We start from the raw sequence: 26,576 nt of genomic DNA, 5'->3' as shown, positions 1-26,576 counted from the left end.
GTTAATCCCACACTTGAGATGTTCTTCATCTGGAAGCAGGTATATTTGATCACACAGGGATTAAAAAAAAAAAGAAAATTAAATAGGAGCCCCGCGCAAATCAGAAATTATGCAAATCACCTTACAGATGAGCCTGCTGAAGTTTGTGGTTGCCGTCCCATCTCTGGAATGCCAATCCCAAGCACTGCTAAGTGTGAGCAACGCTGCCCTGCGCTCAGCGGAGCCTCCGGAGGAGCGCGTGGTGCTGCAGAGCCCCGGCACAGCGCTTTCTTTCTGCCTCATTGATCCCCATTAGGAAAGCCCTCGGCGCAGCGCTGCCCACTGAGAGCAGCACATTAACGTAACAACAGAGCTGGCACACGGGGAAGTGTCCGGTGCCAAGAGAGGCAGAGCCGGAGCTGCGGGGCTTTGGCAGCGTGGAGAGCTCGGGAATGCAGCAGCGAGGGATGAGGCAACGGCCAAAGGGTTTCTGCGGGCAGAGGATGCTCTGAGCATGAACCTGGGCACTGAGTGCCACTGATCTCACAGTTCTGCAAGTGCTCAAGCCCCGTTTTTCACCAAAAATACAATGAAGTGTGGAAAATACCGGCTGCTGTCCTGCACAAAAAGAAACAGCTCTGTGTCTGCACGGCAACTGAGGCTGCAAAGTGAGCACTCCTGCACCCGGTGTCACTTGTCTGCTTGTGTTTCCACACAGACCAAGGCTCAGCATTAGCAAATTGTTTGCCTTCAGTGGCAGATGTGAAGCTTCTGGTGTAGGGAACCTGCTTTGCAGGGGGGTTGGACTCAATGATCTCTGGAGGTCCCTTCCAACCCCTACAATTCTGTGATTCTGTGATTCTGTGCTCAGTGGCAGCCAAAGTGGGACGGAGTGCAGAGTGCTGTGTGCCCACCCCCCACCCCAATCACGGAGATGCTGACCCCCAGCTGCAGCCCCTGACACCAGGTTTGCTCATCAGACCTCCATATCTGCAGATCTGGGATCCAAATTCAACCCCTGGATGAAGTGAATGCTGCACCTCTTTGGCAGGGCTCAGCCCAGAGCCACCTCCTGGCCTGCAAAGCATCCCCTGCCCCAGCCAGGCTGGCAGCCCTGTGCAGTGCTGTGCAGTGGCTGAGCTGCTTTTCATTGCTTCCTCCTGTGTCTGCATGTTAGCTTTAGTGCTGCTAGGGATACTGTGCTGTAGTGTGATTAATCAAGTGTCAGGATGCTTACAGCCCTGTATAGACAACTTTTATTAACTGCTATTTAAATTGAGATAGCTTTGCTGCTGTAATGGGTTCAGCCAAGCCTTCCCAAACCAACTCTGAGCTGTGCAGGGAGCCTGGCAGAGCCATCCTGTGTGGATCTCACAGAGCAAGGGCTTTTTTTTTTTTTTTTTTTTTTTTTTTTTTTTTTTTTTTTTGCCTATTTTAAATGCAGGAAGAGATGCTTGGAGGCTTCAGACTGTAATGTAAAATAATAAATGAGTTTCCATGAGGGAGAAATAAAACAAATCTAACTGGCCTGCAGGAGTGCAGGGCTCAGCGCTCCCTGCTGCTCCAGGCATAGCAGGGGTGCAGCTGGAGATGGTGCCATGCTGAGCTGTGCCACGTTGAGCTGTGCTATGTGGAGCTGTGCCACAATGAGTTGAGTCATGCTGTGCCACGTTGTGCTGTGCCACACTGTGCCATGCAACGCAGTGCCATGCTGTGCTGTGCCATGCTGGGCTGTGCTGTGCCACTGTGCTGTGCCATACTGTGCTGTGCTGTACTGGGCAGTGCTGTGCCATGCTGTGCCACTGGGCTGTGCCATGCTGTGCTGTGCCACAGTGAGCTGTGCCGTGCTGTGCCATACTGTGCCACTGTGCTGTGCCGTGCTGTGCCATGCTGTGCCACCCTATGCTGTGCCATGTTGTGCCATGCTGTGCTGTGCCATGCTGTGCTGTGCCGTGCTGTGCCACTTCGTGCTGTGCTGTGCCACTGGGCTGTGCCATGCTGTGCTGTGCTACAGTGAGCTGTGCCATGCTGTGCCATACTGTGCCATGCTGTGCTTTGCCATGCTGTGTCATCCTGTTTTGGGCTGTGCTGTGCCATGCTGTGCTACCCTATGCTGTGCCATGTTGTGCCATGTTGTGCCATGCCGTGCTGTGCCATGCTGTACTGTGCCATGCCACTTTGTGCTATGCCACACTGTGCTGTGCCATGCTGTACTGTGCTGTGCCATTTTGTGCTATGCCATACTGTGCTGTGTTGTGTCACTGTGCTGTGCCACCCTATGCTGTGCCACAATGAGCTGTGCCATGCTGGGCTGTGCTGTGCCACTGTGCTGTGCCACGTTAAGCTGTGCCATGCTGTGTCACACTGTGCTGTACCACACTGTGCTGTGCCATGCAGAGCCACGCAATCAGGCCGGGATGGCATTTGGGATGTAGCTATATTGCATGCAAGAACACCAGAATGTTAATGCATTTCTCTCTGGTGTTCTGTAGTGCTTATCTTATATACACCACGTAGAAGGTCTAAAATTGCACAACCTGTAATTGGGCGTGGAGATAAGCTCAGATTGATGAGCAGAGATAAGCTCTTCTGCTTCAGCCCTGCTGTTATCTGACAGTTGTGGGGAGTGGCAGTGGCTGCACTGTGTGGCTCATTGATATGGCACTGGGAACCCATGTGAACTATCACTATCCATCCCCATCCCCAGAACTGGAAATAAAAAAAAGGAGGTCCAGGCGTTCCAAAAGCTCGCACAGATGAGTTTGCAGTGCTTTAGAAATAACCAAAGGACATGTTTGTACACTGCAGGCGCTCCGTCCCTACACGGCACGATGGAAGTGAGTGGTGGGAAACGGGAGGAACGACAGGAGGAGGTGCCACGGAGAAACAGATCGGTCGAAACACGAAGAGTTCAAATACGCAAAGGAAAAGCGCTGCGCGAAACAGAACGGGCCGGGACCGCCGCGGCGCTCCGGAGCGCTGAGAAGCCGCGCTCGGGCGGAGCTGCAGGGCAGGGCGGCGGCCGCGTGGGGGCGCTGCGGAGCCACGCTCAGCTCGGGCCGGGCACAGCGCCGAGAGCGCCGCGGGGGGGCGCTGTGGGGGCGCGGGGAGGAGGCGGGGCTCGGCTGGGGGCCCCGGACAGCGCCCTCGCCCGGAGCAGCCCCGTCCCCCCGCCCGCGCCGGAAATGACGCGCCAATCACGGCCGCCCGCTCTCTCCGCCGCCGCCGCCGCGAACAAAAGGGATTTCAGCCCGCGCCCCGCCCCCCGCGCCCCGGTCCAGCCGACCGATTGGTCGCTCCCGCCGCCGCCGGCCGGGCCACGCCCTCTCCCCGCCCTCCTGACGGCGGATTGGTCCGCGGGCGGCCCCGGCGGCGGCGCTGATTGGCGGCCGGGCCGTCCTTCAGTGGGCACCGCGCAGAGGCGGGGCTGCACGGGCGCGGGGCTGAACGGCGGCGGCAGCAGCGGCGGCGGCGCGGGCCGGGCAGGGCGGGGCGGGGCAGGGCAGGTCGGTGCTGCGGGCCGTGCGGCTCCGGGGGGCGGTGGAGGCGCGGTCCGTTTTCAGCGGTGCTGTTCCGTCCGGAGGGACTGCGGCAGGTGCGCGCCGGTGGGGCCTTACTGCGGGCTGCGGGTGGGGCGGGGGGCGGCACCGCCGGGCCGGGCTGCGAGCGGGGGCTCAGCGCAGGATGCGGGGCTCCGGGGGGCGGTGCTGCGGAGCAGCGGGGAGCGGCGATCCCGGCCCGCTGCGTGCGGGCGGCGTTGGTATCGCCCCGTTTGTCCGTCTGCTGCCCCTCCGCGTTCCCGTGGGCGATCCGGGCCGTCACCGCCCCCTCGATGCCGCCCCTCCCCGGGGACGGGAGAACGGCTCCGGGCGTGTGGGCTGTACGGGGGGAGAAGCGGAGCGGTGCCGTCCGTAGGGCCGAGCGGCGGTGTGGGGTGGGAGCGCTGGGTTGGGGTCGGTTGAGGAGACGCTGCGGTTGCCCGGTGCACCGCGGAGAGGAAGTTTACGTTTAGGCGTTATCCGTGTTTATGCTGTGAGCCGTCGCTCGTTGCCCAAAGGTGGGGGTTTATCTCCGACCGAGGAATAATATTTATGTCTGCAGACTAAATAACGCCGTCCTTGCGGTCTGCCTGGGTGCTCTGCTCGGGTTGGGTGACTGAATGTGGAAGGAAGGGATGCCATTCAGAGGGAGCTCAGCAGGCTCAAAAGGTGGGCCTGGGTGAACCTGATGAGGTTCAACACAATAAAGTGCAAGGTTTGGCACTTGGGCCGGATGGATCCCAGGCATTTATACAGACTGGAAGGAGTGGTCCTTGGGAGCAGCCCTGCAGAGAAGGACCTGGGGGTCCTGGTGGATGAAAAACTGAACATGAGCCAGCAGTGTGTGATTACAGCTTGGAAAGCAAATGGGATCCTGGGCTCCATCAGCAGAGGGGTGGCCAGCAGGGGCAGGGAGGTGATCGTCCCCCTCTGCTCTGCTCTTGTGAGGCCCCACCAGCAGTGCTGTGTCCAGGTCTGGAGCCCCCAGTACAAGAAGGACAGGGAGCTGTTGGAGAGGGTCCAGAGGAGCCACAGAGATGATCAGGGGGCTGCAGCACCCTGAAAAAGACAGGCTGAGGGAGCTGGGCTTGTTCAGCCTGGAGAAAAGAAGGCTGCGGGGTGACCTCATTGCAGCCTTTTGGTACCTAAAGGGAGCCTACAAACAGGAGGGGAGTCAACTCTTGGAAAGGGGAGATAACAGCAGGACAAGGGGAAATGGTTTGAAGTTGAGGGAGGGAAGATTGAGGTTGGGTGTCAGAGGGAAGTTCTTTACTTTGAGAGTGGTGAGGTGCTGGAACAGCTGCCCAGAGAGGCTGTGGATGCCCCGTGCATCCCTGGAGGTGTTCAAGGCCAGGTTGGATGGGGCCCTGGCAGCCTGGGCTAGTATGAAATGTGGAGGTTGGTGGCCCTGCATGTGGCGGGGGGTTGGAGCTTCATGGTCCTCGAGGTCCCTCCCACACTGGGCCATTCTGTGATCCTGTAATGTAAGGGGCAGTGAGTCCTGCGGGGCTTCCAGACCTCGTTGTGATGTGAAATGGGATGATGGTGCTTCTCTCGGGTGATGGGACCAGGCAGCACAGGGCAGCGGTGAAACAGATCTGCCACAGTTTGTTCATAAGGGCTGAGAGGAGGGATGTGTCCCTGTGCAAAGGGACTCGGGGCTCGGAGGTTGGTGCTGCAGGGGCTCAGAGCTGTGTGTTCATCAGCTCTTTGGGCCGAGTGCTGTGCAGAGCTCAGCGCAGCCACAGGGCTGATGCCGTGTGAGTGCTGCTCTGCTTCGCTTCTGGGAGTGCACACAGGGTGTATTTCAGGGCAGGGCTTGTTTCTCTTGTGAAGCTGATTAAAGAGTGTAAGCAGGGAGGCACGTTAAGAATAGCACGGCTTATTTCTTCTAATGCAGAAGTGTGAGTCACAATGGGGGCATTTAGCATATAGAAGCGATTAGTGCCTGCAGTGGCTGCAGCTGCTGGTTGCCCTTTGCCACTCGGGGCGGAAGGAGCTTCAGCATCACTGCTTTGGGAGCAGAGTGCAGCTCTGTTTTGCTGGGGCCTGTGTTGGCTTGCAGCCCCTTGGTGCTGGGCTCAGAGCAGCAGCAATGATGGGATGGCCCTGTAGAGGCTGTAGGAAGGCTGCCCTTCTGTGCAGCTGCTGCCCAAAGCTGAATGGTGAGAGATCTGCCTGATGAGCAGGGCTGCCACAAAGCAGACCTGTGATTTCTCCTGCTGTGTGAAGGCTGCTTAGTGCTCTGCAAGCAGAACTTTCTGTTCCCAGCAACTGGAAAACTGCTGTGGTGCAAACAAGACAGAACTTGTGTTTGGGCATGATTCTCCAGAGGCACCGCTATGCAAATGGGTTGTGAAGTAGCAAAGGCTTCAGAAAAATGAGAGTTCAGCTGAATGTTGTGGCTGCTGGGATTGTGGGGGTTAAACCCTCCTGCTGACCTCTGCTGTGGGGTTGGAGGTCTGAGTGGCTCTTTTGTCGCAGGGTGTTTTCTGACCAACCTGCAGAGCATGAGACTGTCAGCATGAGGAATATTTCCATTGGGGATGAGGGTTTAGTAGGAGAAATGATTGTTGTTGTTTGCTAGTAAAGTAATGTAACATAGAGGTGTAGTAGAGGCCAGTGAAAGTGTGTTGGCAGAGATATAGAAGAGGTGAAAAACAGCTTTCTGTGCATGGAGTTCAGGTGTTGGATCCTCATTCTTGCATGAGCAGTGAAGTTATGTTTCATAAATGATGGCAGTATTGAAAGAATAGTAATTAAATGCATGCTTTCAGTGGCATTGATTTTCATTTTTCTTTTTTTCCTTTGGGCCTGTTCCATTAGCAGTGCAGGATGGCATTCCTCCGACACGCACTGCAATGCTAAGCTTGCCATTGGGTTTGTGGAGGTGGCCCAAGTTGGGCTGTGTTCATCACTGCCTTCAGTCTCAGTGCTGTTTGCAGCTGTGGGATCCAGATGTGCAACCCACAGTAGCACTGCTTCTAAATATCCCTGCTCTCCCATTAACTGGTTCCTGGGGAAGGTTGTGCTGTTGCATTGGCCCTTAGGCTCTGCCTGCACCGTCTGGGTGTTCATATGTTTGTGACCCTTTGGGAAGAGGTGAAAAATGAATCTTCTGCAACTGGTCTGTGGAGCAGAGGAGAGCAAAGCGTTTGTGTTGTGTGTGCTCTGCTTTCCCACAGGGAAGCTGCAGGCTGGAAAACTGGGAGCTGAAGTTAAATAGAGATTATGCGTCACAACTTCGTGTGCGAGGTGTTTCTGTGTGTATTGATATTCTGCCTTCTGTTTTTCAGGTTTTCAGGATGAATCTGGAAAAACTCAGCAAACCAGAGCTACTGACGCTGTTCAGCATTCTGGAGGGAGAGTTAGAAGCAAGGGATCTTGTCATAGAAGCCTTAAAGGTATGTTGTAAGTGCCCTGATAAGGGACAAGTGTCAACAGCACTACTGGTTTAGGATCCTGTCTTAGTACCAACAGTATTAGATAATAAATTTGTATATTGCTCTGTGCCTCCAAATCTGTTGTAAGCTTGCTGCAAGAGGCGTTTCAGTGTTTAACTGCAGTGCTGCGTGTGCTTTCATCAGTTCTGATATAGAGTTCTGCTGTCCTGAGAAAAGAAGAAGGTCTGTTAGACTTCCTGTGCTGGTTGTGTTCTGACTTAGTAGGGAAGGAATCCTAAAGCGGAACTTCCCTCCAGGAGGGAGCACAGATGAGTTCTTTGCTGAGAATGACATCACACGAAGAAAAAAGCCTCCGTGGCTTTGCATTATGCTGAGCTGATGTGAGCAGGTGCTGCTGGCAGAGGCAGTGCTGTGTGTCCCTCCTGACTCCTCTTTGACCCCCCCCTGCTCTGGGGTGCTTTGCTGGCACTCGACCTGAGGAACTGAGAAATTCCCCTTTGGCTGGAAACCATTTTGTTGCTTGTTTTCCCCTTAGTGGATTGAAGAGCAGAGGTCTCTCTGGCTGTGTTGTGATGGCACCTTCCCTGCTGCAGTGTGAGGCAGGAGTGGCTGTCGTGCATTCTCCATGATTGCCACAGATATCCGGGGGATGCTGAGTGCTGACAAACCTGATTTTCATCCGTGATTTGGTGCTGCCAACCGACGATTGCATCTGTTTATGCTCTGACAGCTGTAATTATTTGAGTACAGCAATGAGCTCAGGTGGGAACAGGCTCCTCCCGGCATGGCTGTGCAGCTCTGCTGGGTGTGCACTCACACAGGGCTGTCGGAGGGACCATTATTCCTGTCCTGTCACACGTTGTCACCAATAAGAATTAAGGTGTTCTGCAGGTTTGATCTGTCGGCAGTCAGACACGCATTGCTCAGTAATGCCTGTAGCTGGCTATGTGCAAATCCTTCTCTAAACTGCACCAGCACTTGTTGTGGTTAGGCCACATCTAGCTAACACAAATAGCAGTTAATCTTTCTGGTTTGCTCGTTAAAATTAAAGCGTTCACCATCCAGGAGGAGGATATGGATTGTCACGGGTCTGTCTGCACGAGATGCAGGCAGTACCAGCGTGTGGTTTCAAATCTGCTGTTTGTTTTCCCATGCTAAATGTAATGCTGACAGTTTCAGTTCTTGCTGAGCAGCTTCCACTTGGTGCTGGTTGTGCTTTGTTGCGTTAAGGCTCTTGGCTTCCCTCTCGTAATGCTCAGCTTCGTGCTGTTGTCGTGCCCTTGTGTCTTTATTAGGTGTTTCTTGGCGATTTGCCCCCGCTCCTTAGGAAGGAATGAACAAAACACTGCCTTTGGCAGCCTGAGTTTTATCTGTGCTGGGTGAGACTTGTGTGGATTGGAAACCTTGGGGTGAGCGTGCATGGGGTGCAGGCTGCTTGGTACTGGTGCACTGGAACAGGCTGCCCAAGGAGGCTGTGGATGCCCCATCCCTGCAGGCATTCAAGGCCAGGCTGGATGTGGTTCTGGGCAGCCTGGGCTGCTGGTTGGCGACCTGCACACAGCAGGAGGGTTGAAATGAGATGATCATTGTTGTCCTTTCCAACCCAGGCCATCCTGTGTCATTTCTGGCCTTTTGAACTGTTCTTGTATTTGGTGAACTTTGGTACTGATGTCTGAAGGAAGCACGGTGCCATGAAGAAATCCCATCCTCCAGAGTGGTTCTGTGCCTCCCATTTCAGGGAGCAGCATCACAGGGCTGCACCTCACTCTAACCTGGCTTTACTTCAACTTCCTTACTGCTTTCTCAGAGAGGAAAACTACTCAGGAGACAGGGCTCTGTAATTATGGCACGTCAGTAGGAGTGGTTGAGGTGCTGTCAGGTACAGCTTTGCCCCTTTAAAACAGTTGGGATACTCACTCTTACTGCCATTTTATTTTGCTGATGGTAGCCTTGCCATGTAGGAGCAGCACTGCTGCCTTCCCAAACCACGTGCAGTGCACACAGGGAAGCACAGAGGACCACTGCAAGGAACGTTGCTCCATTCCATAGGCATTCCACGTACACCTGCCTGTTGAAATTTAACCTGCAGTTCTCTCCTGCAGGAGGAGTTTAACACGGTTGAAATACCTTTTGGCACAGATTGCCTGGGACTCATAACTGAGGAGTAATTAAATGAAAGCTGTAACCTGGTGGTTGCACAGCTCCAAACGCCAAGCTCTCCCTGGGCTGCTTTGACCTCCAATTCAAGTTTAATACTTCTGACCCCTTTGGGTTCTTGAGACAGACCCTGTGTTACCTTGGAGGAAAGAGCAAGAGCTTGCATAGGAAAAGTGCCTTAATTTGTCAACTTGTAATTTGATTATAGCACAGCCTGCACTAATTGATATCCTGTGTGCTTAAAGGAAAGCATTCACCATCTGGCATTTAGCAGAGGATCCATGCGCACAGATGACAGATCCCAAAATAGCTTTCCCCTTCCATGAGGTCCCCCTGCCTGGCACTTTGCTCCTCCACACTTCAGTCCTGCCTGCACAGTTCCAGGGCTCATCTGGGGAGGTTTGGAGGGCGATGGAGGCACTGCTCAGGTGCTTGGATTCAGATTATAAAGAGCAATTGTTAGGTCAGCTCTAATTAATGCCTCTCCCTATTCCAACTTGCCCTCGCTGTCTTCTCTGTTTAACCAAAAATCGCTTCCTGTCCACTGCATAAATCTCAGTGTTCTCTGCAGAGCAGCCCTTAAATCTCCTTTCCCGTCGTTGTAATCATATTTAAATCATCCAAAAAACCCAGATGCTGTCGGGTTGCACAACACTGCGGGCAGGGCTCTCACTCTGCGTGCAGAAACTGCTGGTGGGTTTGCTGAGAGCCATTTGGTATTTCCCTGTCTGTGTGGGTAATTCAGAGCACAGTTCCCTGCTCCTCAAATGAGAGTTCTCTGCATGCTGGAAATGAAGTTCTGTTTATTTTTGGAGAACAGGAAGCAGCTTTCTGGCAGATTCCTTTGTGGTAAGGTCGGAGGCAATATGCATTGGAGCAGAAACTGTTTTGTGCTGAGGACCGTGAGCTGGAGTTCCTTGCTTCCCTTCCAACCTGGGTAATTGGCAGTATTAATGCACTGCACAATTAAATGTCCATTTGTCAGTGGCTTTGCAAGTTTACTTACAGTGCACAAACAAACAAAAGCATCGACCTCTCTGTTTCAACAGGAAAAAGTTCAGCAGTGTAAAAAACCCACTACAGGTGCTGTTAATCTCTTGCAGATGGGGCAGGGTGGGCTTATAGAGCAGCTGAGATCCAGCAGGGCTCTGCCCGATCTGCAACGCCAGCTTTTCTGACTGCTGTTCTTACAGCTTTGGGGGCTGGCACTGAGATGGGGAGCTGCAGTTCTGTGCCACTCCGTGTTTGCTGAGAACATTTCTCACATTGCTCAGAGCTGATAACAGCCCTCCCGTGGGCATGTGCTCCTGTTGGTTTGCAGCATGATGGTGGTGGTTCAGAGCACTGTGTGTGAGTGATATCCCTGCTGCATGCTGCCATCAGCACGGTGAGCTCCGCTGGGCCCCCGGCCCTGCTCGACTTCCAGGCTCCATGGAACAAAGCTAATAAGGAAGTTGGAGGCAGGGAGAAGCTATTTACAGATTATGCCACTCTGCAACATGAAGGAGGAACTCCTGTGCGTGTTTGTACTGCCTGTGCAGTAACTGTGGTTAATTAACACATGTTTGTGTCGTGCCCTGAGTTAAATCCCACGCTCCGGCATCGCAGTCTGCGTCGTGTCCAGAAAAACACTTGGAAATTCCCCTCTTGGTGTTCCAGTAAAATGAGTTGTAAAAATTACTGAAGGCAGAGAAAATGCTGTCTCATAAACAAGGCTTCGGTAAAAGGAAATCTTTTATTAAAGGGGAAAAAAAAAAACAAAAAGATGGGAAAAATTCAGCCCAAAGCAGCACAGAAATCCCAAGAGAAAACAGTCTCTTGTTGCACAGTGAGGCTTTGCTTTGCTCATCTGCACAGGAATCATCCCTCCAGCTCTGTCAGCTCTGGTTGTATTGGCAGCAGAAGCACAGATATTCGAGGTGATACAGAGATCTAATTGCAGGAGATTGCACCTTCCTTCTAAGAGCAGTGATGTTGTGGGATGTATGTAGAATGTCATCTCTGCTTTTGCAGATTGGATCTTGTATTCCTGGGTTAGCAGTGCTTTTTGTGAAATGATTTCTTTGCTCTGAAGCTCCATTTCCAATGGGTTTCTGTTACAGTCAGTGGGATCTGAGATCTAAGCTGATTCTTCCACGCTGAGCTCATTTGTGGAGTATTTCTCTCCCATCATTGAGCTGCTGCTGTTTGGAAAGTTGAACAAAAAGTGCATTTAAGACTGAATTCCAGTTCAGAGTGAAGGCTGCTGGAGCTGTTTGTGTGTAACCCTGGTGTGATGGGAGGGCACTGGGGGAAAGGATGGCCCCAAAGCTGTGCAGAACCACCCTTGGGGTGACTGCAGTGTGGCATTCCTGGGACTGTCCCCATCATCCTGATGGCTGTGGCACCTCGTGGCCCTGCAGTACTGAGTTTCACCTGCAGAATCTGCATTTTCAGGTGTGCAGTGGCCCAGATGTCAAAGCAGCACCGTAAACCAGCAGTATTTGATGTAGGGGGAGCTGGTTACAGGGTATTTTTTGCACTTTGGACAGCTTTAATTCGTGTTGGTGCTCTGCTGCACTTCACAATGCCATCAGTGCTGTCACAGCTCATCTGGCTGTCGGGCTCCTTCAGGAAAGTACTGAGTTGCTCAAAACAGCGAGGAACTTCTTTCCCAGCAGGAAATAAACTGCCTGACCTGCAGCAGAGCTCAGAGCCCAGTGCTGACCAGGAGCACGGGTGGGAGTGCAGCTATTTCTGCAGCCTCTGAATGCACGAGAACCAGAGGCTGCGTGCAGCAGGTGTGAATCTCACACAGGGCGGTAAATCCCAGCTCCTTGAGCTTTGATTGGGAACAAGGACCAGAAGCAAACTGAAGGGCTGCCCTGCTGTCCAGCCAGGGGCACAGCACTGCTTGGGGCGTCCCCAGGGGCTCACCTGGTGGGCAGCTCCTCTGCCATGCCTGAGTCACTCATACATCCCCTGGACTCTTGGAGACAGGTTTGCTTGAGTCATTTTTATGAATTCTTCAGCATAGCTGAAGTTCCCCACCCCAGCACCAAAAAAAAAAGGCTGTGTTTTTTCCTGTGATTCACTAACTCATGGGTGGCTCATTATCCAGGGCTGCCCTCCCATTTCCAGGGCTAAGCTTTTCCTTCCTCTTTTTTTTTTTTCTTTCCCCAAATGTAAATTTGGAATGATATCTTAAGCTCTGATCAAGCACAGAACCGTCACACCCAGCTTTCCCAGGAAGAGGTGAGCAGTGCTTGGGAGCGTGTTTGTTTGCTGCAAGGGTTAGAATTCAGCCTGATGGGACAAATGTCTCCGAGTGGGTTTGATTGTGGAGGAGACGTGGAGAGAGAAGTGCTTTTGTTGTTCCTTTTTCCAAGGCAACCCATACGTTTTTCCCTTAGTGGGAGCAATGGTTGCCTTTGGTTGCTATTTTTTTCCCATGCTCATCACGTGGCTGCATCTTAGAGTATAAACAGGACTGAGAAGTCTCAGTTGGTATTTGAAATAAAGATTTAATGTGCATCACGTCAGTCCTCTGAGCTATACAGTTCTGTTACATCAGCTTGCTTTTCTGCTCCAGCTGCAGTGTCTGGAGCACCACTCGCTGCTGTATGCTTGAGGGAAGCATTTTATTTCTCAGTGCTGTTTATTGAGATGTCAGAAAGCACCCGTTGCAATGAAAAGAGAGCAGAGAAAGAAGTATTTGTCAGTCAGACCGGGGCTCTCCTACCTAAAAGATGTCCTTAAGCAATCCTGTAAGAAATGGGTGATGCTTGGTGATGGTTTGCCCCTTTTTGTTCCTGCTGAGGAAGTGCACAGCGATGCTGACGTTGTTCTGTGTTCAAAGTGCCTTCATCAGCAATGTCATAGAATTACAGAATGGCCTGGGTTGAAAAGGACCTCAAAGATCATCCAGTTCCAACCCCCTGCTGTGTGCAGGGTCACCAACCAGCAGACCAGGCTGCCCAGAGCCACATCCAGCCTGGCCGTGTCCATCCGTGGCCCATGGGGCCCATCTCCACATGGACATGGGCTGCCCTGCTCAGGGGGTCAACTGCTTGACTGCCTTCTGCCACATGAATTACTGCCTTGTTCTCATCTGTGAGCTAAGTGCTTTTAACGTGACACAGCAGATAATGGGCCGTCATGTGTCAGACTGCTGGCATTTCTTTACCTTTAAGTGGAAAATCAGGGAAGGGGGGTCTGAACTATCAATGATTTCCTTTTATCGTTTAGCAAGGGTTGTATTATAAGTATACTGAAATGCAAATTTGTTTTGATACGGCAGGCCCAGCACAGAGACACCTTCATTGAAGAGCGCTATGGAAAGTACAACATCAGTGATCCATTAATGGCTTTGCAGAGAGATTTTGAAGCCCTGAAGGAGGCAAATCATGGTGAAAAGCAGCCAGTATGCACCAATCCCTTATCCATCCTGAAGGTGGTGATGAAACATTGCAAGAATATGCAGGAAAGGATGTTATCCCAACTAGCTGCTGCAGAAAGCAGGCACAGAAAGGTATGTTTTGCTTCAAATAAGCTGTGCAGAGTTTAGTAGTTGCATTTTGAAAATGTGTTGCTTTCAATAAAAACACTGAAATGCCTTGGATTTTGGTGACTGAAAGGACTGTGTACCTTCATGAGAGCTTTTTGCCACTCTGCGTGATGCAACTGGGAGGCTCAGCAACTGCAATGATAACATTTGAAATGCATTCAAGAGGTTTCTGTTAAGGACATGCAGAAGGAATTAGCTTGCCCAGAACCAAGAGATGTAGTACCAAATGTCAGAGAATTCCTGGATGGTTGAATTCTCAGCAGACACATCACTGTTCTCCATGATCATCAAGGATTTGGTACCACTATTTATGGGAGAGCGCCTCCTATAAGATGACTTTCCTGACACAGTGTGACATGGCCAAAGCTGCTTTTCGTGCTGTTTGGTCTCTTTAATAACTCACTTGTACATGAAGTGTACCTTGGATGTGGTGCCATCAGTGATTTTCTATCAGGCTTCTTCCCATAGGTTTGCCCCTCAGGCACGCCTGAGTTTATTAGAGGAGGATAAAGCCACAGTGTACAGAACTCAAAGCCCCACTACACTGCATTCTCTTTATGTAATTACTTAGCTCTTAAGAAAACAAACACACAAATCTGTGTTTACATGGGGTTATTCTTGTCCTACAGTAAATCTCAACAAGCCAAATGGTCAAATATTTGGTTCTGCTGCCTGGTCGGGGCTGAGAGGAAATACCCAAAAGTGTGTCACTGGAATCTGCTCCTGGGAGGAGCCCTCAGGTGCATCTTTAGGACCTGCATTGCAGCACTGTGTTCTCAACCTCTTCACACACAATCCTAGAATGGCCTGGGTTGCAAAGGACCTCAGTGCTCATCCAGTTCCAACCTCCTGCTGTGTGCAGGTCGCCAACCAGCAGCCCAGGCTGCCCAGAGCCACATCCAGCCTGGCCTTGAATGCCTGCAGGGATGGGGCATCCACAACCAACTTGAGCAACCTGTTCCAGTGCCTCACATACTGAAAAGTAGCTGGGATTTTGCCTTTGCTTGCATCAGAGTGGCACCCAGCAGCTAGCTTTACAGCGCCAAATTCAAGTGTATTTTTAGCTACTGCATCTGTTTTGATGGGGATAAGACAGAGCAAGGTTCTTTCAGTCTGTGAGGAGCGTGAAGCATTCCTGATGCAGAAACTTCACAGTGATGTGAGCAGCCAGCTGGACTTCCCATTGCTGTGCTGAGTGCTGGCAGCTGGAGCTTTCAGCTGCCCCTTGGTGCTGGGAGTCATGGGAAGCATGATGTGTGTCACCTTTCAGACAAGAATCCAGCTAAATATTCACAGGAAAATCAGATTTCCCCTCCCCTCCCCCCTTTTCCTCTAATAAAAAGGTTCCCTGTGTACTTGAAAGATATGCAAGCATTGTTTGGAAGCCTAAATTGCAGGAAGACTGAGAAGCTGCTGTAAATTCCTGGTGACTGCTTTTTGGAAAGCCTGGAGGTCTGGAGGGTGATGCAAACTTACCCAAGAGACTCCACCATATTTGGCTTTCTTCTTGTTGAGTTAATAGAATTTCAGTTCATCTAATTCAGCATAAAAACTGAAGGAGCTCCTTAACTGGGTCCTTATGGCAAGCAGTTGCATTTCAAGAGCTCATCTTCTTCTGAAGTGGAAGAACAAATGAATGTTCTTTAAAATAAACTTCGCTCTGCAGTCCTCAAATGGGGCAATCTGTGTGCAAATTGCAGCCCGTGGTGCCCTGTGCTCTGCTCCTGCTGGCTTTGTTGGAGGTGCACACAGGAGGTGCTGATGAGGGCACAGTGCAGCCAGTGGCAGGTAAGGTACAGCCTTGTGACAGATGACACGAGCCTCTGGAGCACAAAATGCAGCCTGGCTCTTAGAGAATAAAGTGGGGACTTGTGAAATGTGGGATTTTTTCTTGCTTCTTTCTGGCCCAACTATGAAATAATGACAGAGTGTGACTTGTTGTGCTCAGATGCCTGAGGCCACAGTGGTGGCTCTTTCATATAAGCTGGCTGCAGAGCGGGCGTAGGTCTCTGTGTTTTGCTCAGCCTTATGAGCACAGCAGGGCACTATGGTGACCAATGTTTGTTTGGCAGGTGATCCTGGACCTGGAGGAGGAGAGGCAGAGGCATGCCCAGGACACAGCAGAGGGAGATGATGTCACCTACATGCTGGAGAAGGAGCGGGAGAGGCTCACCCAGCAGGTACAGCCTGTGGCTACAGGGGCCAGATCACACCTCAGTGTCAAAAGAATATCAGGGTCTTGCTGCTCTGTAAGGCTACCCCAGCTTTTATCATTTCAATAGGAAAAGCAGCCTTAGTTTTCTGGTAAGCTGTTTGTAGACGAGTGCTTTGCAGTCTTTTCAGCCTGAAATCTGTGTGGTTCTCAAGAGCAGAGCTCTGCTCACAAGCGATGATGCTTTCTAGTACTCGAAAATGAGAATAAGTCATGAAAGGTCTCCTAGGGGGGTTGTTCAGAGATTATAATAAATATTTAAGCTGCTATTTTCCGTTACTGAAGCACTGCAGGCTTTAATAAACATACATAACACATCAGCACTTTAAGTGCTTCTAAAAGGCAAACTGACAAAGCAGTAAATGGGGTGGAAGGAAGATTTGCTTCAGATCACCTGCTCAGATCAGTTCATGGCAGCTGCGTGCAGCTCACTGCCAACTGAATTCTATATGCAGTGTAACTACTGGTAAGTAATAATCCTTAATACACGTGAGCAGAGCTCCTTGTTGTACAAGGCTGTCCTGCAGACACCAGAGGCAGAACTGCTTTATTCATCTTAGGCACGGCCATCTTTTTCTGGGGAATATTTCCAACACGTGTAGTAACCCCTTTTGCTTTTGGGTTGTTGGGCTTTGTTTGCTTTCAGGAGGTGTTGTGTTTCCATTACAGCCTTTCTTTGCTTCTGTCTTCCAGCTGGAGTTTGAAAAATCCCAGGTGAAAAAGTTTGAGAAGGAGCAGAAGAAGCTCTCGAGTCAGTTGGAGGAGGAGAGGGCACGCCACAAGCAGCTGTCCTCCATGCTTGTTGTAGAGTGCAAGAAAGCCACTGCCAAAGCAGCAGAAGAGAGTCAGAAGACGGCAGAACTGAGCTTGAAATTGGAAAAAGAGAAGAGTAAGGTGAGTAAGCTGGAGGAGGAGCTGGCGTCCAAGAGGAAGCGGGGCTTACAGATGGAAGCACAAGTAGAAAAGCAACTCTCGGAGTTCGACATTGAAAGAGAACAGCTGAAAGCCAAGCTGAACAGAGAAGAGAACCGTACAAAAGCACTGAAAGAAGAAGTGGAATCTTTGAAGAAAGCCCTGAAAGAGCTGGAGGCTGCTTGCCAGGAGCACGGTCCTACTGAGCCTTCGCAGCCAAGCCTCTCTGTGATGTCCAGAGGCATTGCTACTGACAGCCCTGCCATCAAGTCTGTGTCATGCCAGACAGAGTTTCCACAAGCAGACCGAGCAAATCCTACTGGTGCAAGCAAAGCTGTGCACACTGCATTTCCCAGCCCTCCTACACCTACTCATTCCTATGCGAAATCCAATGGTCATTGCGACACTGACACACAAGCAGGTGGTGAGCAGCTGCAGGCAAACGCTGCGGAGAGCCAAGTGCAGAAGGAGAAACCCACTGGGGCAACACCAGAGAACACAGTTGAGAATGGAAGTTCTCCCCTAAGAACGGAGTCACCCGTGCACCTGCTGGCCCAGCTCCCTTCCAGCGGGGTTTCCCTGTCTCCCAGCAGCACGGCTGCCTCCTCCCTCACCCCATCTCCGTGCTCCTCACCCGTTCTGAGCAAACGCTTGGTGGGAGCTCCTGCAGGCAGCCCTGGTTACCAATCCTCCTACCAGGTGGGGATCAATCAGCGCTTCCATGCAGCTCGGCACAAGTTTCAGTCTCAAGCTGAACAGGACCATCAGTGCAGCGGCCTGCAGAGCCCACCAGCGAGGGATCTGTCTCCGACTCTAGCAGATAACTCTGCTGCCAAGCAGTTAGCGCGCAACACGGTCACTCAGGTCCTGTCCAGATTTACCAGCCAGCAGGGACCGATTAAACCCGTCTCCCCTAACAGCTCACCTTTTGGCACGGACTATCGAAATCTGGCAAATGCTGTGAGCCCTAAAAGTGAATCTGGTCATTCTCCGAGCCCTGGCAAGGTTTCCAGCCCGCTCAGCCCGTTGTCTCCTGGGATTAAGTCACCGACCATCCCTCGAGTGGAAAGAGGGAACCCTCCACCCATTCCTCCAAAGAAACCTGGCCTGGCTCAGTCTCCTGCTGCTCCAGCTCCGCTCACCAAAGCCTCTTCTCAGTCATCCTCCCTGGGTGCCCCCATGGACGTGGCAAGCAGTTGCTCCAACAACGCCGTGGTGTCCAATGGCAAAGACATTGAGATCCTCCTGCCAACCAGCAGCTAGTCTCCAGCAAATGTGAATGTGACATTCCGTGGCTTAGCTGGAGCTGAGGGACTGTTTTTTCCACTCCGTGTTATTTATTTCCATAGTAGCAGAATCTGTCTGTATAAAGCATTTAGTATATTTTTTTTTTCCTTTTTTAATAGGTAGGAAAATATTTTTGTTTATGAAGAAACCTTAACTACAGCTATATACAGCAGCCTCAAAACGTCTCATGGCAACAGTCAAATCAATAACAGGAACCCTGCACTGGTCCTTAACCTATCAAGCTAAAGTGGGACTGAAACGCTACTTAGAAACTAAGCAGAAAAAGCTTCTGCAGACTTTTTACTCCAGATGAACATTTTATATATATATATAAACAAAAAAAGTGCCTGAACTTAAGCCTGCATTCCAATATGAATGATCCTCTGGAAAAGGTGAGGATGGGGACCATCTAGCTGCAGGATCAAATCCTTCCGTGAGTCGTGAATGTTTAGGGCGACACTGGTTTTGATTCTTTCCATTTGCTGCAGTTCAGTCAGCAAATGTCTTGTGGGATTCTGTAAGGCGAGCACCAAACTGCTGCGGCAGCCACAGCCACGCTGCATCCCTCAGGATGGCTTTTGGGAAGCAACGTGAGTTTCCTGGGGTAGAACTGAGCAATACAACCCGCTTTCCTTGCTGTACGTGAGGGCAGTGAGGTGCTGGAACAGAGAACTGCGGGTGCCCCATCCTCGGAGGTCGGGTTGGCTGCCCTATTGATGTGCTGGGGGGGCACTCAGCCCAGGGTAGGGGTTGGCACCAGGTGGTCTTTAAGGTCCCCTCCGACCTCTGAGCCATTCTATCATTCTGCATTCAATGTCCAAGCAGTTTTTTTGCCTTCCTGTAGCACATCCCGCGTGCTTCGATGGCTGAACTCCAGGTTCTGGTGCGTCCCTTTTAATTTCCACTTTCTTTAAGCATTCTACTGTTGTGTGTAGAACTTCTGAGAAAAGGATCTTGCTATTACTTTATCAAGGTCTTGCTATTACTTGAAAACAAGAGAACCAAAACACTAGTCCATATGATACAGGTTTTTTCCAATGTGGGATCTTCTGCTCTACACAAAAGCAATAATTCTGTTCATCATTTGCACCCATGGCATCCAGCTGACCTGGAGTTAGCTGTGGGTCTTTTGGCTTTCATTGGCTGCTGCAAATAGGGAACCAAATAATTGCTGTCCTGTGTGTGGGTAATGTCACACACACGTATTAAGTACACAGTGCATTATCAAAGTCTATTCTGGAGCCTTTCCTGAATAAAAAGAGAGCAGGGGAATCCTCTGAGATGAAAAATCATTTAGAGCAAGGGGCAGAGGGTGAAGTTTGAGGCGAGAAAAGCGATGTGGACCGAAATGGGGCAGAGCAGCTGCTTCTGTGCAGGATATGCAGCCCTCACTGCGATGCTCTGCCCTCGTTCTGCATGCAGTGCTTGGCTCCATGCAGTCAGCAGTGCCTGTGGGCAATGCTGGGGGGTGGAGGCAGAGAGCAAAACCCTGAGTTCGTTTTTCAGGTGTTGGTTGCGAGCAGATCCTGCACTCAGAAGCATCAGGTTGCCTGCAGCCGGAGCTGCTTTCTCCTTCAGCCTCGTTAAATATTTAATTAAACAAAACACGTCCCACTTTGCCATAGGAGAAAACGCCCGGCTGCAGCTGGGAGGATGCACTGCTGTACCTTCATGAGTTCCCTGAGCTCTGGGTCTCCCTTTGCAGGACATCAGAGCTGTGTGCTGCTTTCAAGCGGCTGCTGCCCGCAGGGCCCCTGCTGCCCTCCCTGCACAGACATTCAGATCCATTCCCATCTACCTTCAAGTCGTGCTGTTTGTGCCATAGTTCCTCACCCCTGGGAGCAGCAGCAGCCCTTTGGGAAGCACATTTACTCCTCTTTTTCAACACTCATAGCAGATTTGTTTTCTCCTCTCGGTGAGTGTAATCCTAGAGATGGATGGGCAGATGGGTTCAGGCCCTCATGTGGCTTTTGATTCAAAAGCAAGGCTTTGTATACACTGCTTTAACACGTTCCTTTGCTTTTACGTTGGTGTAAATTGTATTATCCCCCCTCCTTATAGCTCTATAGAGAGGCTACAATGAAGTTTATTAGGAAATGCACTGAGTACTGTTTCTTCTACTATATACTATGGGAAGGGGTATGCAGAAGAATGTATTTTTGCTAGCAGCCGATCTCTGGGGGGGGGAAATTAAGCACAAAGATGGCAGTGGCTCCATTTAACTCAGTGAGGAGCTTAAGGGTAGAATGTCCATGTAGACTCTGTGTGAAAGCAGCTAAATATCACTCCTAGAACTCACACCTGTTACAAGCAAGAGTTGTCACTGGAGAACAGAGTATAATGAAGTGCAAAGACGCGTGCTCTAGTATTAATCCATTAACACTTGTACATTTGTAAAGCCAAACGTACCGAGCTGAAGTCTTTAATCATTTTTATAGCTGACGGCATTAAACGTGTTAAACATTCGTACGATCAATAAAGGATTTTATTTTTAACATTGCTCGAGCTGCCCTTTGGAGCTGTGAGCCGTGCGGGGTCCGGCATTGCTCCCCCCGCTGCGGGGAGTGGGAAGGATGCGGCTTTCGGTGCTGCTGTGCGGGTTGGTCGTTCATCTCTGAGCGCTGCGGTGCTGCCAGAGGCGGAATGCGAGCCTGGAGCTGCTGGAATGCGACGAACCTTCCTATAAACAACGACGCCCGTCGTGCTTTCGGGCGGTGCCGCGGTGCGTGCGGGCGGCACTGACTCATCGTCCCCGCACACTGCGCCCATTCAGCGCCCGGGGTGAACCCAGGGCCACAGCCGTGCAAAGCCCGGCACAGAGCGGCTCTGTTTTCCCGGTGAGGGCGGTGGGCAGAGCTGTGACTCACAGTTTCTCTATGTCAGCAGTCAGTCCGCTCCCGTGTCTGCCCGCGCCCGGGGCTGCGCTGGGAGTGCGGGGTTCGCTTTGGAGTGAGGGCTGCGGGCTGTGGGTTGTTGCCGGGTTCTGTCTTGGAGAAAAGAAGAACGCGTCTTCGTTCGGTGCACGGATGGTCCTGTTTCACCTGGAATCAGCTGCTTTTGTACGTGCCGCTGGGTGCAATGCTGCGGAGCGGCTCTGCTCCGGCGGCAGGGAGGGGCAAAACGAGGTGATTCCGGCCCAGGCCGGGATGAGGAGCGCAGCAGCGGCCCCAACCGGGTGAGAAGTCATGGATGATCCTCGGCGGCTGCGGAGCGGAGCTCAATGCAGCGGACGGCGCTCCCGCAGCGCTCCCTGCAGGCGCGGGGCGATGTGCCGCACGAGCGGAACCACCGCCGGCCGCCAGGGGGCGCTGTGTGCGCGGGGATGGCAGCGCGCGTCCCGTTGCGGTGCCGCTGAGGTTCTGCTGCCCCGCATCGCCTCGCTGTGACCCAGCCCGGTACCGTGCGCTGTTTGCACAACCCGGACCCGCTTTGGGCGCCGAGAGCCGCTGTGAAAAGTCTTCCTGCGATCGGCCTAGCGGCAGCAGAGATGCCGGGCGGGTGAGAGCTGCTCGCCCCGTTGCTGCCGATCGCCCCCGGGGACGGCTGCGTGCTGCAACCCCTCCTCGGAGCTCCCTGCAGTGCTGTGCATTTGCCGCTGCTCTGTGTTGCTCTCTCCGTGCACCTGCAGGGCCACAGGTACGGTGGGGCTGGCAGGAGGTAATGCAGCACGAAGCAGAACAGAGAGCTGACGGTCTCATCCTGCTCCCAAAGAGGACGGGGCTTCCGGGAGCCGTCCGCGACCACAGCTGCCTCTCATCCGCAGGAGCCTCCCAGGGCAGCGCTTGATTAATGCTTTGTCACAGGAGGACGGCAAGAAGCTGCCATTAATAAATGCCCGTTCGGGGCAACGCCGCCGTGCCGTCCGTTCACGCTGTGCCGGTGCTGCGCCGCGTGGTGCTGCGTTATGGGGCCGGGGGCAGCGGGTTGGGGTCAGCGCTGTCTGCCAGCAGGCATCGCCCGCGGAGGCTGTTTGTTTTTGTAGCAGCTGGATGTGTCTGGGAGGGATGGGAACGTCTCCTGTCACCCGTGGGCCGGGAGGAGGGCCGGCAGGGCAGGGATAAAACTCCTGACAAGTTTGGACTAGAGGGCGAGTTGATTAGCTGAGAGATGAAAATTCACAGCTCCGCTCTCGCGGGCCATGAGCTGCCGGAGATGTGTTTATGTGAGCGGAAGGCACCGCACAGGCGGCTGCGCCCCACGGCCGGGTCGGGGCAGGGCAGAGCCTGGCAGTGCCGGGGAACAGCAGCTCTGCTCCGTGCACGAGGAGGAGGCTGCGCTTTGCATCACCGCTGCAGCGCAAATGCAGTTGGCCGCCGTGCATCCGGTGCTGCGTCCGTGCAAAGCGTTGAGGGCTGCGGTTGATGGGATCGAGCACAGCCCTGCGTTTGGCTGCTGGGAGGGGGCTGTGCTGATGGCTGTGGGGTTGGGAACACGGACGTGGGCACCCCGTGCAGCTCTGCTGTTCGCTGTAGCCGAGGGTGAAGCAGAATGCAGTAGGGTGAGCATTGTCAGCTGATGGGCTGTGCTCACACCGTGTCTGATGGTACAGATTACACGATGATAGACAGAGATAAATGCATACAGCTGGAGGCAGGATCAATCCGTGCTCCACGATGTATAATTGTCTTGAAAATAAGATAATGACCGGCTCTTGGAATGCTTTGATCTTATCGGGAAGACAAGAAATACACTAATGGCTTTAATTAGACTTCAGGGATGAAATGAGTTCAGTCTCCTGGGTGAGCTACTTTATGGAATTGACCATTGGTAGGGGGTAGAAAAGCTTTAATCAGATTGAGGCCCTGTGATACCTGTGGTGGTGTGTGTCCGTGTGTGATACATGGGGGTTGTGCTCAGTGTGCCGGGCTGCCCCGCCGTCCTGAGCCCTGCTCAGCTGCTCTCTGTGTGCTGGAGCTGTGGCCACTTTGTGCAGGACAAAGCCTATTGCTGTGCCCGTGTGTTCAAACAGAGCTTCTCCTGGGATGCAGCGGTCTGCTGGTTTTGTTTCTTGACTTCAAAAGGGGGAATCAACCAACAATTTATCAAAAAGCAGCGGAGAATCTGGTGATTGTTTAATTTCACAACACAGGGCTACGGCCAGCTGCTCTGGCAGCAGGACAGCGTGCCGGCCACGCTCAAGCATCCTCAGTAAGCAATCCTCAATTACCACCGCTTAATTATTACACATAATGACTGCAGTCAAAGCAATGGGAAAGCTGCCGGCCTCTCCAGGAACGCATCTCTGCGTCGTCCCCCAGCACAGTGCAGTGCAGTGAGTGCTGCTGAAGGCACAGGGCTGACTCAGCGCTGACTCATAGCTCTGCAGTGCTGGGTGGGGTGCAGGCGGGGGGCTGGGAGGGGGGCTGAGGGCTGGGGGCTTCTTTGTGGGGGGTTCTGAGCTGCACCTGTGCTGCTGGCTGCACGGCTCTGCTCTGAGTGCTGGAGCTGAATGTGTGGCTGTTGTTCTTTCCAGTCTGTGTTTATGCCTTCTTGTTGTAACTACAGGTTGGGATTCTTTTGCAAGGTTAATGTTAGCTGTCGTGTTTGCCTTCTGTTAATTTGTTGGTCTTAATCGAGCGGCCAGAAATAGGCTTAATAACAAGAGGTGTTGCCAAGGAAAGCACAACTTCACTCTGTGTACAGAGCAGCCAGGTGCATGCATGGCAAACCTCTGGTGCAAGCCTCCAGTGCAAGCTTCTGGTACAAAGCTCTGGTGCAAACTTCTGGTGCAAGCCTCTGAGCACAGTGCTGCAGCTAGGGCTGCCCTGCAGTGGGTTCAGCAGCACTGGGCTCCCAGGAGCACAAGGATGGTGATGGGTGCTTCTCCACAAATCACCATCTAACCAGAGCTGCAGCACTTGCCCTGCTGACACAGGTTGTGACAAATCACCTGGAGGTATGAGGAACTCTCCTTGCTGGGGCACAAGCACACACTCGCTTAGTAACATAATCTCTTAAAAGCAAAATCCCAGAAATTCCTTTTTCTTCGTGGAAAACGTTGCCTGGGGGAGAAACTCATAATGAAGGATGAAAGCTTAATCCTTGAGGTAGAACAGGACTTTGGGGAGGGAAGGAGTACAAACAGGGCTGGTGTTGAAGTATGGGGATGGCCGTAATGGGGCTGGGGAGCAGCGGCCCTGGGGGGCTTCCCCAGGTGATGCTGGGGCCTCTGCCTGCAGTGCTGCCATGACAAATGCAGAGTTGGCTTTGGGCGCAGGGAAATGGTGATGCTGGGAGAGTAAATTCTGTTCTGTACCTGTGTAGCTTCCCGCTGGCTTCCCACCTATTTGCTCTAGTGATGCTGGGGAGGGTCTTCAATCAAGATCAGGCTTTGACCACTGTAAAATAAAATAGCAGTGTTTCTGTAGATTTCTTTTTATGTCTCTGTAAATACAGGTGTGGGAAGGAAGCACGGCAAGGTGTGGTGGTGGAACTGCTGTGTGTGCAGGCTCCCATGGACAGAAGCAGCATGAGAAAGGCCAGGCAGCAGGGCAGTGCAGGCAGCAGCTCCATGCAGCCCCGCCGTGCCCCGGCCGATGGGGTCAGAGATGCAGGAATGGGATTTGGGTGTGCAGAAACCCAGCATGCTGCAGGTAGCCCATGTATGGTGAGGGAGGAGAGACCATGCTGCTGGTGCCTCTGCGTGTCATCTTATGTCACCACGTGTCAGCATTGCATGTCGTTGCATATCGCAGCCCATCGCCTGGCCTTGGGCTTTGCTCCCTGTCTGGCTGCTGTCCCCATGCCACAGAGCCACCTCTGTGCACCTGTATCATAGAATCATAGCATCATAGAATGGCGTGGGTTGAAAAGGACCTCAGTGCTCATCCAGTTCCAACCCCCTGCTGTGTGCAGGTCACCAACCAGCAGCCCAGGCTGCCCAGAGCCACATCCAGCCTGGCCTTGAATGCCTGCAGGGATGGGGCATCCACAGCCTCCTTGGGCAACCTGTTCCAGTGCCTCACCACCCTCCAAGTATCTAACCTAAATTAGATGGTGTGTGGTTCCCAACCGTCTCAGAAGGATGGCTGCAGGGCAGCAGTCCCTCCCAGCTCTCAGGTCCGTGTGCTCACAGCCAGCAGCATCCCCCAGCCTGCAGCACGCAGTCATTGAAGGACAAGCAGGACCTGCTTCCCTCACAGTGTTTTAATTCAGAAAAGCAGCGGTGGAGGTGGGGTTACACTCTCCAGAGCACAACCTGCTCTGGGTTTGCTCAGTGCACAGCGATGGTGTTTACGGACGCGGATTCCAAAGCTCTCTGTTCTCAGGGTTGTGAAGATGTATTTCCTCTTGTGCCATTTCTCCTTCTGGCAGGCAGGCTCCCAGGTGGCTCTGGTGAGTGTCAAAGTGGGAAATAAAGTTGTTCACTAAAAAAAAAAAAAAGAAAAAGAAAAAGAGAGGGGGGGGAAAGAAGGAGAAAAAGAATTAAAAAAGGGGGAAAACGAAGTGCAGGCAGTGCAGAGCAGGAGCCCGGCCCGCAGCCCCACGGGACTCAGCTTTGTGCTGAGTGCTGTGGGTGGAAACAGGAGCGCCGCGTGCTTCAGCCATGAGGCACAGAGCCCTGGCTGTGTGCTCACAGCACTGCACACCATGCGCTACCCACCCTGCTGCTCTGTGCAGGGCAGCGCTGCAGGCCGGGGTGCAGCGTGGCACAGAGAAGTTGCAGCACAGCATCTCGGCCCCATGCTGCCCTCCTCGTGGCCGACCCGGGTCACTGTGATGTTCCTGCAGGCGTGTGTGCCTGTGCCTCTTGGCTAATCTCTGCAGCCCTCATATTGCTGAAACAGATGACTGTATTTATCTGAAGTGACTAATGGGCGAGCGCATTCCTGGCTCCACCATCATCTGGTTCTCGTAATGTCAGTCATGATTAGCTCTAACAAACATACAACAGCCTTTTGGGCTGCTTTGCAAGGCAGCCGTGTGGAGGTGGAGGTGGCATTTGTTCTCAATCAGGCGGGATTTTGAGGACTGGCTGCTTTGCATCATGCAGGGTGAGCAGCACCGCTGTGCTCACATGGCCAGCAGTGCTGTGCAGTGCGGTGTGATGCAGTGCAGTGCAATGCAGTGCAGTGTGGTGTGGTGCAATGCAGTGCAATGTGGTGTGATGTGGTGCAGTGCAGTGTGGTGTGATGTGGTGCAGTGCAATGTGGTGTGATGTGGTGCAGTGCAGTGTGGTGTGATGTGGTGCAGTGCAGTGTGGTGTGGTGTAATGTGGTGCAATGCAGTGTGGTGTGATGTGGTGCAATGCAGTGCAGTGTGGTGTGGTGTAATGTGGTGCAATGCAGTGTGGTGTGATGTGCAATGCGGTGCAGTGCAGTGTGGTGTGGTGCAATGCAATGCAGTGCGGTGTGATGTGCAATGCAGTGCAGTGTGATGTGGTGCTGTGCAGTGTGGTTTGAGGCAGTGCAATGTGATGCAGTGTGGCCTGATGCAGTGCAGTGTGCTGCAGCGTGGTGTGATGCTGTGCAGTGTGGTCAGTGTGCTCTGATGCTGTGCAATGAAGTGCCATGCAGTGTAGTGTGCTCTGATGCTGTGCA

The 26,576-nt window shown here is 52.6% G+C and overlaps 1 protein-coding gene and 1 long non-coding RNA gene across 3 annotated transcripts; one reads left to right on the top strand and one right to left on the bottom strand.

Annotated features, from left to right (window-relative positions):
* Positions 1-3,480: 3,480 nt before the first annotated feature.
* On the top strand, positions 3,481-20,536 carry CTTNBP2NL (CTTNBP2 N-terminal like). Of its 2 annotated transcripts, XM_042884347.1 has the most exons (5): positions 3,481-3,574; positions 6,815-6,922; positions 13,359-13,589; positions 15,698-15,805; positions 16,531-20,536. In XM_042884347.1, exons 2-5 carry the CDS (start codon positions 6,824-6,826, stop codon positions 18,010-18,012), a joined length of 1,920 nt encoding a protein of 639 aa, XP_042740281.1. In that variant the 5' UTR covers positions 3,481-3,574; positions 6,815-6,823; the 3' UTR covers positions 18,013-20,536. The 2 variants fall into 2 exon arrangements, with proteins under 2 accessions (XP_042740281.1, XP_042740282.1); XM_042884348.1 differs by lacking the exons at positions 3,481-3,574; positions 6,815-6,922; positions 13,359-13,589 and adding an exon at positions 14,800-15,413.
* LOC122187100 lies at positions 20,504-21,146 on the bottom strand. The gene is made up of 2 exons (XR_006181238.1): positions 20,904-21,146; positions 20,504-20,716 (listed from the first exon to the last, which is right to left on the bottom strand). It is a non-coding gene; the product is annotated as an uncharacterized LOC122187100 (long non-coding RNA).
* Positions 21,147-26,576: the final 5,430 nt, after the last annotated feature.

The sequence above is a fragment of the Lagopus leucura genome, unplaced genomic scaffold (assembly GCF_019238085.1).
Source record: "Lagopus leucura isolate 7727_CA_CO unplaced genomic scaffold, USGS_WTPT01 Super-Scaffold_100043, whole genome shotgun sequence".
Taxonomy (NCBI): Eukaryota; Metazoa; Chordata; class Aves; order Galliformes; family Phasianidae; genus Lagopus; species Lagopus leucura.
This window is presented reverse-complemented; position numbering and strand designations above follow the sequence as displayed.

Excerpts from the sequence above, each read along its gene's own strand:
- CTTNBP2NL (XM_042884347.1), top strand. The coding sequence starts at position 6,824 with ATGAATCTGGAAAAACTCAGCAAACCAGAGCTACTGACGCTGTTCAGC. Across the intron at positions 13,590-15,697 it reads CAGAAAGCAGGCACAGAAAG|GTGATCCTGGACCTGGAGGA; the intron begins GTATGTTTTGCT and ends TTTGTTTGGCAG. Across the intron at positions 15,806-16,530 it reads GGGAGAGGCTCACCCAGCAG|CTGGAGTTTGAAAAATCCCA; the intron begins GTACAGCCTGTG and ends TCTGTCTTCCAG.